This window comes from Trifolium pratense, linkage group LG3, assembly GCF_020283565.1.
Source record: "Trifolium pratense cultivar HEN17-A07 linkage group LG3, ARS_RC_1.1, whole genome shotgun sequence".
Lineage (NCBI taxonomy): Eukaryota > Viridiplantae > Streptophyta > Magnoliopsida > Fabales > Fabaceae > Trifolium > Trifolium pratense.
Window position 1 is genome coordinate 38,278,075 of NC_060061.1, and position 17,856 is coordinate 38,295,930.

At 32.5% G+C, this 17,856-nt stretch overlaps 2 protein-coding genes and 1 pseudogene across 2 annotated transcripts; 2 read left to right on the forward strand and 1 right to left on the reverse strand.

The window, feature by feature from the left end:
- Window positions 1–905: 905 nt before the first annotated feature.
- On the forward strand, window positions 906–6,275 carry LOC123914416. Its single transcript, XM_045965563.1, has 5 exons — window positions 906–1,086; window positions 2,722–2,761; window positions 3,011–3,805; window positions 3,891–4,059; window positions 4,566–6,275. The coding sequence occupies exons 3-5, from the start codon at window positions 3,684–3,686 to the stop codon at window positions 4,689–4,691; spliced, it is 417 nt and encodes a 138-aa protein (XP_045821519.1). The 5' UTR covers window positions 906–1,086; window positions 2,722–2,761; window positions 3,011–3,683; the 3' UTR covers window positions 4,692–6,275.
- On the reverse strand, window positions 4,859–9,638 carry LOC123914414 (laccase-15-like). Its single transcript, XM_045965559.1, has 6 exons — window positions 9,534–9,638; window positions 9,110–9,261; window positions 8,756–9,000; window positions 8,414–8,542; window positions 5,291–6,235; window positions 4,859–4,989 (listed from the first exon to the last, which is right to left on the reverse strand). Exons 1-6 carry the CDS (start codon window positions 9,636–9,638, stop codon window positions 4,859–4,861), a joined length of 1,707 nt encoding a protein of 568 aa, XP_045821515.1.
- A 4,421-nt stretch (window positions 9,639–14,059) lies between these two features.
- On the forward strand, window positions 14,060–17,716 carry LOC123915063 (annotated as a pseudogene).
- Window positions 17,717–17,856: the final 140 nt, after the last annotated feature.

The following is a 17,856-nucleotide window of genomic DNA, read 5'->3' on the forward strand; positions in this document are numbered from 1 at the left end:
ATACAATATATGTGGGTACATGTTAGCGAGATCGTTAATTATAATGTATTGGATCTTGTTTAATCACCATTACGATAAATACATACTGGAATATACTCCATCAGACCCTTTTTTTTATAAAGAACACTTTGAAAAATCACACAGACCAAATAAACTAATTTTTCTCATTAATAATTCTAAAATTTTATGTTTCATTCTAAAACCAACCCTCGTCTAGCATGAAAAATAAGTCTCTCTAATTAATGCACTAGCATTAGAATGAATTATTTGATTTTAATTAGTAAGAACACAAATGGAATTGTGTATTTAATAAAGAATAAATTTAAAGAGTGTTTCCTATAAAAGGACAAATAAAATTTAAAAATTGCTTATGTCTTAGATGAAGTGATAATCCACTTAAATTAAACTCATGTATAATTGTGAGATCCCGGGTTCGAACCCGAGTCATGATGTCCGACCTAACAAATTCATAAGAGATAAATTATGACATTTTTTTGGATGTTTATAAAATAAACAATCATCAAATTTTAACTCTATTGAATTTCGGGGGACATAAACCCTAACTAGTAAGTCCACACAAAAACATAACACTACTAATGAACAGGTAGATTAATGACCGAATTTAGGGAGGGTATACAATCCCTCACAACCTGTGACGGGATTAGTTACGAAAAGTGATGATTTTACTTAGAATAATTTTTTTTAATTTTAGTGATGTAATTTATTACAATTAGTTTCTCTCACGAATATTTCGTCGTAAAATCGGTCACAAATTTAATTAGTTTTTTGCTTTATTAGAGAATCTGTCACAAAATACGGTCTCAAATATTTTTTTAGTGAGGGAAATATTCCGTTATAAACATGGTAAATGTTATAAAATTTGTGAGGGAATTATTTCATCACAAACAATTATTTTAAAATATAAAGACAATTTATATTTTATTTTGTTTTCGATTAGAAAACACACAAACTATGCATTCTGAAAATCACACACAAAAGCGCTTTCTGGAAATCGCTTTCCCGCTCACAAACTCGCATTCCCTTTTCGTTTCTTCTTCGGAGCTTACACACTGAAGATTCCACACTGTAAGTGAAATCTCTCTCTCTCTCTCTCTCTCTCTCTCTCTCTCTCTCTTTCTCTCTTTCTCTCTCCATTTTGTTCTTCTCTGAGCTTATATCGAAGTGCGATTAAGTGATTTTTGCAAATGTGATTTTTTATATTAGTAAAAAATCTGTTAAGAGCGAAGATTAATTAAGAAATTAGGGTTAAGACTGCAAGTTGAACTATATTGAATTGAAACATAACCTAAATAATTTTTGTTGACATTTTTTAATTTTTGAATTGAAATAAGGATTGTAAGACATTTTTGAATTTTTGATAATATTTGTTGAATTATGATGTGTTTTTTGGTTGTGAACTTTGTTTCAATTATGATATATCTGTCCATAGTTTAGACACAATAATCTCAACGAACTAGTTGAACTAAGTAGCTGAATTATGATGTGTTTGTGTATTTTTTCGGTAAATAGATCAAAAATTGCTTTAGTCTTTTCATTGTGTTTATTTTTCTTATTATAACACGTAGTCATTTGTTATTAGTTGAATGCATTCTTTTGCGGTTTCGGTAAACCTGTTTTGTGCTTGGCATGATCATTAACAGTTAGGGTGCTTCCTGTCCAAGTCTCTTGATGGTGGCTAGTGTAGTTATAGGTTTTTTTGAAGTTGGATTATCCACAAGTTAAGAGATTTTGCTGAACTTATTCACACAGACCAATAAAATTGACTATCTTATTACCTTATTTTATAAAACCTGCTAACATATACACTACTTTTGTTGTTGGTACATATTCAGGTGTAAATGACTTTGACAGGACTCTCTTTATTTCATGTACAAACTAGTTATTTGTTTCTTACTCATATTTCACAAGTTTGGATATTTTGGGGTTCTCTTCTCATTCATTCGTACCACTTCTATAGTTGTTATGTGCATATAACTTTCGCTTCATGCAAGTGTGGTGGAGACTAGAGACCTTTAAGTTCTTTGATGTTGTTCTTTGTTTATTCTTTTCAGTTCACTTCTAATAGGTAATACCACCCTGTAGTTCTTACTCAGTTGAAAATGATTTGGTTGAGTTAGACAATTGGGATGGTGATAGAAACTCAAAAACATCTCTTCTACAATGTCATGAAGCATGATAAAACCATTGACTGCATCCTTCATTATGAAAATATTTATATGAAAAACAGACAGTGCTGGTGCTATTTCCTTTTTATGTTCTTACTGTCCAAAGTAAGAGTTATACTTTTTTAAAATAATATTGGATTATTCTCAGGTATGAATAAATAATATTGGATTATTTACTACTTTGATACACAGTTTTGGTGTGTAGTTCTATGTGGTTTTGCTGCTTCATATAGGTAATTTAGCAAGGAATAACTTGTGTTTAAAATTGATATAATTAATTTTCTTGTGTGTTCAAAGGATAGCTTGAACAATTTTGTTTATAAATATTCTCCGAGTTTATGTTTTACTCTCTTTTGAGCTCAGAGTAGTTTTGATTTCTTAGGTTGGTTTATAGGAGTTAGATTTTATTTAGAGAATTTTGTGTAGTCTCTCAATTGGGAAATGAGAGGTTTGTTTTCTAAACTAATGATCTATGGTTTATATATATTTTTTTTTTGAACAGCCTATGGTTTATATATCTGTTTCTTTGTCACAGGCTATTGTAGCAGATCTGCAGGAGACAATTCACAAGTGAAGTAAGTGACCAATTTTTTTTATGTATAAGTTACACTTTTATAAGTAATATCTGAGAAGAAAAATGACCAAAATCAAATTAGTCTTATGCTTATGCCTTGATGGGTCTAAGATGTTTCTATATATTGTTCTAGTTATTTCTATAATATATTTTGAGCACATGTTATACCTACTACAACCTGCTATCAATTATTGTTTATAGTGTTGGTTAAACTGATTTTAAACTTGATTTTTTAAATATGCATACATAGATCGCAGATAATGATAACACGAAAGGTGGAGGAAGAGGTTCCGGTAGAGGTATCAATAGAGGTAGGAAAGGCAGGGGTACCGCCACTTTGTCACAATCTAATATTGGGCAACCTACAAATCCTACCACAACTCAACTAGCTACAAATACCCAACTTCTCCACCCTACTCCTCATCTCTCATCTAAGAGAGGTAGCGGTACCACTACATCACAATCTAATATTGGGCAACACAAATCCTTCCACATCTCGCACAACCACAAATACCCAACTTTTTCACCCTACTCCTCGTCTTTCATCTAAGAGAGGTAGCGGTACCACTACTTCACCACAATCTAATATTGGGCAAACTACAAATCCTTCCATATCTTGCATAACTATACATACCGAACTTCCCTTCTCTACTCCTCATCTTTCATCTAAAAGAGGTAGGGGTACCACTACTTCATGACAAGCTAATATTGAGCAAACTACAAATCCTTCCATATCTCGCATAACTACACATACCGAACATCCCTACTCTACTCCTCCTCTTTCATCTAAAAGAGGTAGGGGTACCACTACTTCATCACAAGCTAATATTGAGCAAACTACAAATCCTTCCACATCTCGCACAACTACACATACCGAACTTCCCCACTCTACTCCTAGCCCACCTATTTCTCCTACACCTAGCATGTCACATGTCCCATCTGCTGCTGCATCTGGTGATGATCCACATGTTGATTCACCACCTCAAATTGGGAGTAAGGACCCTAGTGATGGGCATATTTGGATTCGTCCAGGACCAACAAAAACGTAAGTTTTTATAACTTTTTTTCCCTTTAATTCTAACATAACTTATGTTGTGTATCTTACAGTTTATTTAATATTGTTTTTATAGATTTGACCCTTGTGTTAAGCCCACACGTGAGATTATAAAAATTATTAAACGTAAGTTTGAAGGGTCTTGGGCAACATATGGAGATATAAAGGGGAAAAAAAGGATAAAGACGAAAATGATAGACAAAAATGATAAAGATGTGGCTGATTTGTGGTTTGGAGAGTTTAAGGTATGAAAGTATGCATGGATATTCGAGTAACTTGATATTCATTTTTTTCCCCCATTAAATTGCACTTGAATGGATAATTGAGTAACTTGGAAGTATGCATAGATATTTGAGTTCTGTGCGGGCTGTTTTAGCATGAATATTTGAGTAATTTGATAGTTATTTTCACTCTAGAAAGACTGCACGTGCATATTTGATTTCATTAATATTAGGGGACTACTCATCAGTTGTTATTTTAAAGATTTGATTTCATTAATATTAGTGGACTACCCTGTTAGTATTGCTCCAAGTTCTTCCGTAGGTGATGGAGTCTTCAATCTATAGACAAAAATGGATTTGGTGGAACCAAAATTAGCACTGTTAATCCTTACACTGTAATGGAGACTTCAATCTATAATACTATATGTGAAATCTATGTGTGTAAAGTATTATGTGAAATAAGTGTTGTTCTGTTGATGTATGATAAGTATTCTTTACTAACTTATAAGGTTTATAACTTTATATTGTAGAGGAAGTATAAGTGGCTACCGGAACATGAGGATGACATTAGGAAGTATAAGTATAGCACAATTCAAACAATTTATATCCAACTTCTAAATAATTCTACCAGACTAAGTCTACATTTTGGTGAATAGACCAATCATCAACAGAAACTGATCCAAAAACCAACAACTCCCTGCGGCGAACCACAACAAGCAAAGAGACTCTTTCGAGCCATATAGTTTAACGTCAAAGAAAGTGATGACGAGATATCATGAACAGTCCAAAATCAATCTCAAGTAAGAAAAGTCCAAAAGGTTCATCAACAAGGGGGCATGTCCGGCGGCGGTGGCAGTAATGTTTCATTCGAAGCTTTGCCATTCTTCACAATAAACACCGTCTCCATGCCCCAAGAGAGGTGGCGTTCAAGATGACAGTGCAGGAACCATACTCCTGAAATTGAGTGCGCAGTTCACACAACAATGAGTTTTGAACTATAAGATAAATGAGGAGGAAAATAGTTAAATAGTATATAGAATATATTGCAACGCCACATACCCAGGTTGGTGATAGAATGATTAGTTTTAAATGAATGTTGTTTATTTTGCATGGATTTAAGTTTATATGTTCTTCATATTTTTTTTCTCTCTATTTTTTCATTTTTTCAATAAATTCATGATGACTTAGGATCACGTTACCCTAAAAAAAAAGATGTTTACTATGTATAACGGTATAAGTTCAGTAAGGCACATACCGGGGTTGGTGGCGACGAACCTAATAGCCGCCCATCCATTTTTAGGCACCGTCACTGTATTCACAATCGGAGGATCAACAAGATTGTAATTCATGGGGTCCTTACTTTTGTTGAAATTACCAAATCCATATCCAACAACATAGAAACTATATCCATGTAGATGCATAGGATGGTCTAACCCTGTAATCAGATTTGTCCCTTGGTAAACAAGTTCAACATTTGAGCCATATTTTATAACTTTAACTTTGGTTCCTCGCTTTGGTGTTTGCAAGGTCAAAGGCAAAGAATCTCCTGTGAAGTTAAATATATAAGGTGGAAAATTTGGAAATCCCTTTTTGTATACCCCATGGATATGATAGTAATAAGCTTCTAGTATGTCAATGTTAGTGTTAACAAAGCTTATGTTGTTCATGCTAGCAGCTAAAATGGTTCCATTTGGACCTTCACATGATTGGTTATTGGGACATGGAAAGGTGTTGATAGAAATTGTGCTTATTATATGAGTGTTGATTTTTTTTGGGACACCATTAGAGTACTTATCAGGTATACCTCTAATGCTTGTGATGAAGTCAAAAGCTGCTGATGTGTCATTATAGTCTGGAAGATAAGGTAATGAAGGAACTGAAAGTGGATTATAACTCTCTTTGTATTGTAATATAGCAGTGGTTGTGGTGTTATCAAAATCTACTCCTACTCCAGTTGAATATGCTCTTGCAGCCATATAGTAGTGATCAGGTTCTTGGTTGGCATGAAGCAATATATCCATTGTGTTTCCTGGTGATATGCAAATGTAATCTCTTGTCATTGGTTTGGTGTACATAGCATCAACACCGACAACAGTGAGTTTGTGTTTAGCAATTGACATAAAGAGAATGAGATTCATTGCAGCATTAACCACACGTAGAAGATATGTCTTTCCTTGCTCTACTCTTAGCTTGAATGTTTCTGAAAAATAAAAGAAATCCAACGTTTAAATATACAAAAATGTTTGTATGTGATATATTTCTTTTTTTTAGGTAAGACATATAATTCTTCAATAGTAGTATATTAATGGTTATTTTTAGAGTTTAAGGACTATTTACTGATAAATGTACAAACACTACAAGAAAACACGAATTTACTGGCGGCCTTTGGCCCTCATAAAGTAGGAAAAGCCGTCAGTAAGTAAATAAATTGGACTATTTACTTGCGGTTTACATCTGTCGTAAGGCACTTGGTAAATTTTACCGGCCAGGATCACCACAAAATAATGGCTATTGGTACTTTTATTTACCATGGCTTGAGCCGCGACTAACTTATATTATTTTTTAAAAAAAAAATTGAAATTACATAAACAATACATGGTCTTCTTTTAATAACTTATCTCATTTTAATAACTCAGTAGAATTAGAAAAACAAAGTACAATTGTTGGGTCTTCTTTAAAGGTACCCTTAAATCCCATAAACAAAATCTCAAAAATAGTGGTAGTTTGAGTCTTGTTTCCTCTCTGCTAAGTGCTAACTGAGTATACATGGGATTTGCCACTCTCGTTCTTCAAAACTCAATCCCAAAATCAAAATCCCTAATCGAGAAGCCATTCTTGTGTTTTGCGGTTTCAGAAAATTGAAGGTGGGAGAAATGAGAGTGTTGTGTTTTGTTTAGTCAGATAAATGAAGGTGAGCTTTTTCTTGTAAAGTTCTGGGTGATTTTGCGGCGGCCTAGGCTATCATTAAGTTAGCAAGTTGGCACCATTTATTGGCAGTTTTGGCTGTCAGGAAGTTACATGGTCGTTCTTTTGAGGGATTTTACTCACTTTGTGACGGTTTTGGCCGCCAAAAACTTATCGGGGGTCCAAAATGCCAGGAAGTATATAATAAATCCGTCAAAAAAACCATGTATTCTTGTAGTCAAAATAGGCTGCTCCCATCTGTTAGGGGCATCTGTTTCTTCTTATTTGGGCAGGTTCCTCTGTTATATCGGTTGGCAGTGGCTACTTGGTGGTTCCATTTGTGTTTTTGTTTTTTCGTGTCTGCAGTGTTTATCTCGTTGTACTCTTTGGTTTAGTTGATTTTTATCTTTATAGATTATTTTGTCATTAAAAAAGAAATTACACAGATATTCAATGAGATATCTTATAATGTTATACCTTATAATATTATTTTCAATATAAGAAAGTTGATGTATTTGATTCAAACCGTAATGTTATACATCATAATGTTATACATCATAATAAATATAAGAAAGTTGATGTATTTGATTCAAACCGTAAATCAAATACATTAGTTTTCTTTGATCAAATTTATTTATATTTGAGACAGAAGAAAGTCTATAGTAATATTCGCACAAAAATGTATAGTGATATTGTATCCATCTCAAACATGTCTTTTACTAATGAAGTATTCATTTGATCATCACTTTTACTCTACATGTTCTGTGTTTTTGACTCTTTCATATTCACAAAATAGACAAAAAAAAAAACTTCACAAACAACTCTTCACAATTCAGTATTCTTCAATAGACTATGACGTAAAGAGTTGAAGACTCGTGAATGAATTTCAATTCCTAAGTAGTAAAAGTTTAGTAAATATAAATTAATAAATTTAGTCTTTATTTTAAATTTAATATATCTTCGTTTGTTGTCAAGAGTCTCACATTAGATGTGAGGTGAAGTTAAAAATCTCGCATCAGAGGTTAGATGGTAATGGTATGAACACGAGTTATATGTAGAGATAATTTTCACCTTACAAATTAGTTTTGTAGGGTTGAGTTAGACTTTTAATTCTAATATGATATTAGAACTTCGTCAAAATCTATTGGGCCGCTTACTGTCAATTTTCACTTTCGGTTCACCCACCATCTATATTGACGAACCAAGTCTAATAGTGTTGGGCATGAGGTGTGTTAAGAGTCTCATATCGGATGAGAGAAGACCTAAAAATGAGTTTATAATCAGAGACGATCTTCACTTTACAAGTAGAGACAATCTTCACATAGCAAATCGGTTTTGTAGGATTGAGTTAGGTCTAACTCTAATTCTAAAATTGTTGATCGACTTTTCTTTTTTATATTGAATTATATACTATCAAGTTGATCATTGATCATGATATAATTATAGAACTATAGGAAATTCTTGATGCATTTACCCGATTTGGAGCAAGGATATAGATCTCCTGGTTGACCATTTATAGTGATAGCATCAGATATGTTTGGGGCTCCCCCACTTTCAATAAATTCTGTAAGAACCTCGTTAACATCACTCACCCACCATTCACCTAGTATGAAAAATTAAAATGTTAAAAAATAATAATATCCATTTCTATTAAACTAAACACTAATACATATATTCCCTTTGTATTTGGTCAACAAAAGTGAATGTATTTGGTCCAAATCTTTAACCAAATACATTGAGTTTTTTTGACTCGTTTTTCTTATATTTTGGGACGGAGAGAGTATATGATACGATCAATAACAAAATAAATTCATACCAAATATGATGGGTATCTCTCCATAAGGTTTAGGAAAAGGGTAGCTACTATTAATTTTAGGATAGATAATGATAGCCCCATGGACAGTTGCTCTAGTCCAATCACTATGTGCATGCCACCATATAGTCCCTTCTTCTACTGAAAAAGCCACTTTTTGTGTAAATTTTTCTCCAGGTTGAATTGGACATTGAGTTATGTACTCAGGACCATCTGACCAAGGATTCCTAGGCTGCTTCACTCCATGCCTGTCCATTTAATCAATTATACTATAATTAAGAACTTAATTAATTTACCATCCATGATGTTGTGTTTTATTACATGTGTCATAAAAAAATGGAGAAAAAAAATGAATACCAATGTATAGTTATGTTGTAGTTTCCCTTGTTATAGACATTAACATAGATTGTATCACCGTTGTAGACTCTTATAGTTGGCCCTGGGAATTTTCCATTCACAGTCAAAATGTTTTTTGTGCTACAAAGTCTTGTGTAACGAGCTTCTTTCACCTGAAAGATTAACCAATTACCTATTTCTATATGTATGTATTGGATACCAAACAGTTCATGCAACAAGTTTCATACCAAACAGTTTCATGCAACAAGTTTAGTTTAGTGAAAAATTAAATATATGTAAATTATGGCTATGATTACTAATATATATGCCATGCTACATATTGTTATATCTTATACAAAATTTTTTGGGTACATGTTATACACATTAATTAAGTAAATCTAACAAAAATTCGCAAAAAAAAAAAAAAAAAAAAAAGATAACTCACAATAAAATTATAATGACTCCGAATACGAGTTTGAGAACTAAGAGCAATCAAAGAGAAAATCAACATAATTTGGAGGAACAATTCTTTGTAAAAAGACATTTTCATAAAAGAAAATGTGTTGAACCTGTGAATAATTTTCTTGAGTTATGGAAGCAAATGTGTAGAACAGTAGAAGGGGTTTTATATTTGAAATGAATTAGAGACAAATTAATTACTTGTGGTCGACTTTTTGTCTTTAATCTTCAAATTTGGGTGTAGCTTCATTGTCACATTGCACTTATTAAGATAAACCATAGGTAGTCATTTACAACTATTCATTATACCGATGATAGTATATAGCAAGGAAAATTAATTAAGTTTTGATTCATCAAGAAATTATGAGCTTATCGTGAAAATGGCGTATTGATCCGAAATGGCCTTATTTAGTAAAGTTTTTTCCTATTGAATCTCTCTGAAAACACTGCATGAAGTAATTACTTACTTTTATGCATTAGAATTAAGGTGAAGCCATTTACTTAAAAGTTAAGATTAAGTAAGTAATTAAGCAATCCAAATAAGATTCCATAACCACTACTATAGTGTAGTGATTTTCATTCATTATGCCAAATTAGTAACTCAAAGACAACTTTTTTTATCCGATTAATTTTCTCTCCTAAAGATCATCATATTTGAGGCGTGTTAAACATTAAAATGTGAGTATCTTTCTTAATTGAGATTCGAATTTTAATTCGATATGTTGTTGGAGTTTAGCCTATTTCATTATACCTAATCTCGTTGGTCAATCCAAACACATTTTTTATTACAAGGTATAAGTACGAAGTTTTCATTGCCGATAACTAATCTCTATCGGGAAATATTGGGTACACAATGGATTTTTCCCTCATAAACGAATTCTTTTCATATGGATGAGTCGGAAGTCGAACTCCAATCCTTAGCACTTACTTAAGCGGCTCAAAATCCTTATCACTTAGACAAATTCATTTGGTGGTACATTTTACTTTAGTTATTGTATTGTCAAGGTATAAAAAATTGGGTCTCACTAACGATCTTTAAGTATTTCATTTAAAAAAATCTTTTATTCAAAAAATTAAACACTACAATTTCAATACGTTGACTTTACGCATTCCTATAAAAATTCTATAAAAAAATTTACTATTTAAGGTCTTAAAGAATGCCCTGGAGGCACTCGTTAGCATTTGCCTAAAAAGTTTTATCTTTACATTTAATTATATTATTTATTTTCACTTAATTTTATTCAAAATTAACTATTGATTAGATCTTTTTTGTAAAACTGAAGGAAAAAAAATGGTTAAATAGTTGAAAATTATATTTTAATTACTACGATCAAATAAATAAATTTTTTAATTATATTATCATAAACAAATAAAATAATAATGATTTTTATTTACTAGTTATTACATAAAAAGACATACAGTTTCATCATTATGTTTAGACACGAACATATAAGAGTCATAAATTCAACTTCTAACTAGTATCTAAATTTTATGGTAAATTATAATATGGATCACTTCATCAAGTGGTTTATGGTGGACCAGTCATAAATAACATTATAACGAATACAAATTTTATAAAATCTATCGTTGAATTAAAAATTTATATCATATAAATCATCCATAGAAAAATTGAAAATCATTTGATATGTTATTGAGACACATCAAGATTAACGGTTTATTAAATAACGTAAATCTTGATGGGTCTCAATAACATTTCAAATGATTTTCAAAAAAATTTATGGATGATCTATACGATATAAACTTTCAATCCAACGGTGAATTTCGTAAAATTCATATTCGGTAGATCACTTGTCCATGGTGGACCACTTGTGAAGGTGGTCCACCGTAGCATTAGCCAAATTTTATACTCCCTCCGTCCTAAAATATAAGCAAAAGTTAATCAACAAAAGTTAATGTATTTGGTCCAAATCTTTAACCAAATATATCAAATTTATTTGACTCATTTTTGCTTATATTTTACGACGGAGGGAGTACATGTAATGAGTCATAAATTCAACTTCATCAAAATTGTACTGTTGTTTTTTATGATGGAACTGGAAGCGTGTCCCCTTGGAAAATCAATGTGGTGCATAATTTGGGGTCATTACTTGTATTCAGTTTGGTTCGTGATTGGTGTTCCTCATCTTTCTGTCTCTAGGGCCCGTTTGGTGCGCATGATAGCAAGAGAACAAAGGCCATGCCTTTGTGGTTACATGAAAAATCCAAGCCTCAAACAATATGTTAACTCTCCTGGTGCTAGAAGGGTCTCTAGCGCTTGTGGGGTTCCCTTCCCGACTAATTGTAACTAGGGATCCATCATCTTATCTTTATGTTCTCTTATTTGAATTTGGATAGTCTGCAACAGGTGTAGCAACTGCAGAGCCGTTGAATCAAAATTTAGTTAAGTATAACTTGAATCTAAATTTTGATTAACGACTTTGATTTTGCTCCATCATCGCAACATGGATCCAAACTCTTATTTATTAGTTTTTTAGTGTGTAAAATAAAATTCTTAGCATCCTACAAATAATTTTTAGTACATGTTTTTTTCTTTTATTACTTGAGAATGTATTATTAGTATTCAATAAGAAACTGAGGGTGTATTCACTGTGGTATTATTAGTTGAAGAAAGATCAAGTTCAATAAAGAATAGGTGTTTCAATTCTTGATTAAGTGAGTTCCATTATTTAACTAGTAGCTTCGTGATTAATAGAATCAAGTCAACAAGTCAATGGCCATATTACAAGGTATATTTTGAAGCATTAATTGTGACTAGTATACATGAAAGAAATGAGACAAACAATTTTAATACTTTATGACCTAATCCTTTATAACTTGACCAATCCAAATCTAGCCGTAGGTTGAATATTTGGTGCAGAGGCTTGATTTTTTGCGGAATATGATTGGTTGTAAGGTTGGTTGACAGTTTTTCGAGGTTGTATGCAAATGTTAAAAGTGACCTTTTAATTAAAAAAATATATGCAAATTTATAAAATTATTCTCGACTTAAATTACAAATAACATAAAAAAAAAAATAAGCATCCATGTAATTAACGTAAAAAGATTCACATTTTAATCAATAAAATATATTCTTTTACTATTTAAGATGAGTTTTATTCGAACATTTTTTAAAGCAAATTCATCAATCAAATAGTAATATATTAATTTTGCACCCCTAATTTATAGATACTATTACTATTCTATAAACAAAGATGATGTGTCTGACAACTTGGCTTTTGCAGTTTGCTGTAATATATTAAAATTTGCACCCCGTAATTTACTAATATTGTTACTCTATAAAAGTTTTCTTAAGACCCTTATTTTTAAGAGGCTACCACAACGATGTTGCACATGTGTTTAGGCCGGCCTAATTGGTTATTATATTTGTGTAAAAGATACATTTGCAAAGATTAAAAAAGGGTGTTTAGTATATAAAAATTAAGGCTTAATTGTAGTTTTGGCCCCTTATTTTCATTATTTTGCAGAAATTGGTTCCCCTATTTTTAAATTTGACAATTTTGGTCTCCAAAATATATTTTGTCTAAAATATAATGATACATGTTTTAAAATAAAAAAAAAAAAAGAATTCTTACAATTTCATGTCATGGATGTTAGTATACTCTATCATATGATTTCATATAACAGGGGATTAAAAGTATTTAAAATAGAGGATCACTACTGAAGCAAAATGATAAAAATGAGAAGACGTACCATTTAATTTTGAACTCTATGTGACGTGCACACAATGATATACAGGTGGCATGGTGTGAAGTGAAGTGGATCACATTGTTCTTCATTCAATTCAATTCAATTGAAAGATGAAACCTTCCCTAAATAATTCCATCATCCTAACCCAAATAATCCCTATGATTCAACATGTGAACCCAATTCTAATAACTTTTTAATTCATATTATTATTCAATAAATCTGTATACAATTGTTTTTGTCTTTAACCCTAGTAGGTTATATAGCTACTACTATGCATTTTAGATCTTTCGGACCCGTAAGATTAATCATTAAGTTGGCGGCAAGACATGCTGTTTTTTTGTCAAATAATTTAGCAGTCAGATTCACACATTATAAGTGTAGAAAAGTAACAAATTTGAGATTCAAACTCTAACCTCTCCAATAATATTCTTAGTATCTACCAACTAAACTACGCTTACGAGAAGCAATACATGATGTTATTGAGTCATACTCCACATAAACTTTATATCCATTAGGAAGTGAGTTAATTTAATTAAATTAAAATGTATTTGTTTAAAAACTTGCCGAATATCATCATAGCATACGTCACTTAAAATTACTATTGATTGTATCACGAGTCTAAAGATCAGATTGCATTCCTAATTTGGAAATGAATGTCCCACATCTTAGTTCATATTTTAGAATAAAAATTATAGTAATATTTATCGTTTCGTCAAGTTGCTTCATTTCACCCCCTATATATACAAGAGTTCAAGTTTTAATTAGCTACTCTGCCTCACCAAATTTCTTCACAAAACATAAACAATGTCTTCCAATCTCTCTATCATTCTTCCTCGTGTTCTAATCGTTTCAAGACGAACCCTTCGTAAGAACAAGTTCGTTGATTTTGTCGGTAAGTAATTAAGTTAGTTCATTTATCCACGAGTTTTTGGACCTAACTCACCTAAACTTTTTATTAATAAAAAAAATTATTTTTCAGGTGAATATCATCTTGATCTTATAGTAGCATATGGTGCTGTACCCGTAATTGGTCCTCGTGTTTCGGGGGTACGCACGTTGTTAAACAATTTTGAACCCTTTATATGATGATTACGATGGTCATAGACATGCTATTAAGGTTGTTAAGAACACACCTTTGTATGATTGGTTTAAGGATTCTTTGAAAAATGAGGGAATGGATGAGATTTTGGTTAATAGCTATCATCACCAAGGTGTTAAGAGATTGGCACAACGTTTTGTACCAATGGCTTTTGCAAATGATGGTTTAATTGAAGGGTTTTATGACCCTTGTGCTTATAATCCAGATGAGGGTAAGTTTATTATGGGGTTGCAATTTCACCCGGAGCGTATGAGAAAACCTAATTCAGATGATTTTGATTACCCTGGATGCCCATTTGTTTACAAGGTACTATGTAATATTTACTAATTGTTACTTTCGAGTTTTAATTAACTTTGTGGTCGACATTCCCTACATTCACATAGTCTGTATTTTTTTTTTTTTTTTTTTTTTTTGATAAGCAATATTTGGATTAGAATGAGTACAAGGGGTACTCAACCCTTACAATCCAAAAACAATCACCTTAAATACAACGAAAACAAGCTAAGGGGTTGTTACACCAGTCAAGGAAAGCTACATTATCAATGTTCCTTGATCTACCGATGAACCAAAACCAAGCAATATAAATAATTTGATCTACTAAAGATGAAACATTAACAAAATCTCCTCTAAATATAATATTATTTCGCATACGCCAAATACTCCAAGTTGTGGCCAACCAAATAATGTGACGGAATCGTTCGTTGTTGCTTCCTGTTATTAAGACTCCAAATTGAATCAAATGATTGGGAACATCAGTCGCGGAACAAAAACGTGTGCCCATCCATTTGAATATTTTGCACCAAATTTGCTTTGTAACATTGCAATTGAAAAACATATGTGGAATGTCTTCAACTACATTGAAACAAAAAACACAGCTTCTCTCGTGATTGTTTGTAATGACACCTTTATTGTACAAAGCTTCCCTAGTTGGTAATTTTCCGAGCAACAACCTCCAACCAAAAATACTAACTTTCGAGGGTACATTATTTAACCATAGAAGTTTCAATGCATTCGCCGTGATTGGCTCAATGTTGCACTCTCCAGTCCTGGGCAGCAGCGCTGTATAGGCTGTATTGACAGTGAAAAAACCATCTTTATGAGGTTTCCACCTACGCCGATCCCGTGTCTCCCTTGATGGCCTAACCTGATCCAGAATTAACAACAAATCGTGAACTGTTTCTGATTCAATATCGGATAGTTCGGTTGTCCATTCAAACTTCCACTTCCAAGTATCTCGCTCCCACATGCCCATGGTTGAAAAATGACCATCTGGTAGTGTGGATTTCACATAAAGAGAAGGAAACATTACTCTCAGCGATGCCGTACCTATCCACTGGTCTTTCCAAAAACTGATATCGTTGCCGTCACCCAAAATACTACTAACATTATTACCAAACCAGTTAGCATTATCCATACCTCCCAGACACCATAAATCCCGCCACCAAATTGAAGCATGTTTAAGATTGTCCCTTCCTTCACCATACAAGAAATTAGCTACAAGGGAGCCGTACCGAAACCTCAATAAATCATACCATGGCGACTCGGTATCATTCAAGCATCTCCACTTCCACTTACATAAAAGTGATGAATTGAACAACTCTAAGTTTTTTATTCCCAAACCTCCATTCTCTTTTGGCTGGCATATTTGGTCCCAACTAACCCAACACATTTTGTTACTATCCAAACCACCACTCCACAAAAATTGTCGTTGAATACAAACCAATTCTTTTATCACACAAGCCGGTGCCTTAAAAAAGGAAAAGAAATAAAGTGGCAAACTGGATAGAACGGATTTAATAAGGGTGACTCTACCTCCGATGGATAAATGACGACCATTCCAAATACTAAGTCTTTTTTTCATGACATCCAAAATAGGTGACCAAGTAGCCTTTCTTCTTGGGTTAGCTCCTACCGGAATACCAAGAAATCTGAAGGGTAAATGATCCACCCCGCAATGCAAAAAGGATGAAGAGGCGCGCAAAAATCTGTCGTCAAGGTTAATACCATAAAGTTTGCTCTTGAAAAAATTAACTTTCAAGCCAGACACAAGCTCAAAGCTTCTTAACACAGTTTTAATACTCCACAAGTTATCCCAATTTCCTTCTCCCACTATAATAGTGTCGTCAGCAAATTGAAGTGTATGGAACAAAATAGTATTACTGACCTTATAACCGTGAAAGAGACCTGTAGCCACCGCTTTGTTCATAAGACCAGTAAGGCCCTCTGCAACAATCAGGAACAGAAAAGGTGATAATGGATCTCCTTGCCTCAAACCTTTACCGACATTAAAATCTCCCGTAGGACTACCATTCACCAAAACAGACATTGAACTTTGAAAAACACAAGCTCGTATCCATTGCCTCCATCCTTCCGCAAAACCCATTCTAACCATCATATTGTGTGAATGTAGAGATTGCTGACTCATGGCAATTTGAATTCTTAATATTAATGTCATTGTGATCATAATATCAATGATGACAGTGTAGTTGCAATTGAAAAATGCAATTGCAATTTAAAAACTTGCTTATTTTTTTGACATAGTATATTACATACATTGGTACTCATTGAGATAACATTTTGAAAGCTTGATTTTATGGAAATTAAATGTGCAGGAATTTGTGAAGGCAGTGATTGTTTATTAAAAAAGGCTGAATATTTTAACATCAGTGCCAAAACCTATGAAACTAAATAAGGAAATGAAGAACAAAAGGAATAAGATTATAATGTGTAGCTTTTCACTTGCAAAAAATCTATACGCCACCGGCCGTGGAAAATGTTCTTCCAAACATTCGGAATTTGAAATTATAGCTGAATTTCTCGAGGTAACAAATTACATAAACATAATTAATATATTAAAAAAATATTACGATAGATATGAAGCTTTCACCGACAACTATCTAATTATAGAAATTAATATGACGTATACATATATTTGATTTATTTGAATTTGTTTACACAATGTAGTCAAATACAAGTTTAAGTGTGCAACAAGAGAATCGGTTAAAGCAAATGGGAGCAACAGTTAGGAATGGAGGGTTATATGTTGAGAGATTGAAGAAGTTGAATGAGGAAAGAGAAAAAAGGGCAAATAATGTAATGGAGAAAATGGTTGTGGAGCAATTATCTGACCTACTTTCTTTCTACCACAATATGGGGAAAATTTGTTCTCAAATATTGGAAACAAAGCTAAATGCATGATGTATGTTGTCAATTACTTCAAATATTGGACTCAAATCACATCACATGAATCTTGGGTGGTATGGTTTGGTAGCTAGGTGTCTTTGGATATCCTTTGTACATGTTTCACCTTTTTTTTTTCCCTTCTCTTAGTGAAAGTTATTGTATCTTAATTAATCTCGATCCTTTTGAGGTTGAAAGTTTTTTTTTTTTTTTTTTAAATATAAAGCTTCTGATTTGGTAGCTAAACCACGTTTCTGATTTGAGGTAAAACTGACCCAATAAAAGAAGCATGAAAACCTTCTACAAATGCACCATATGATTT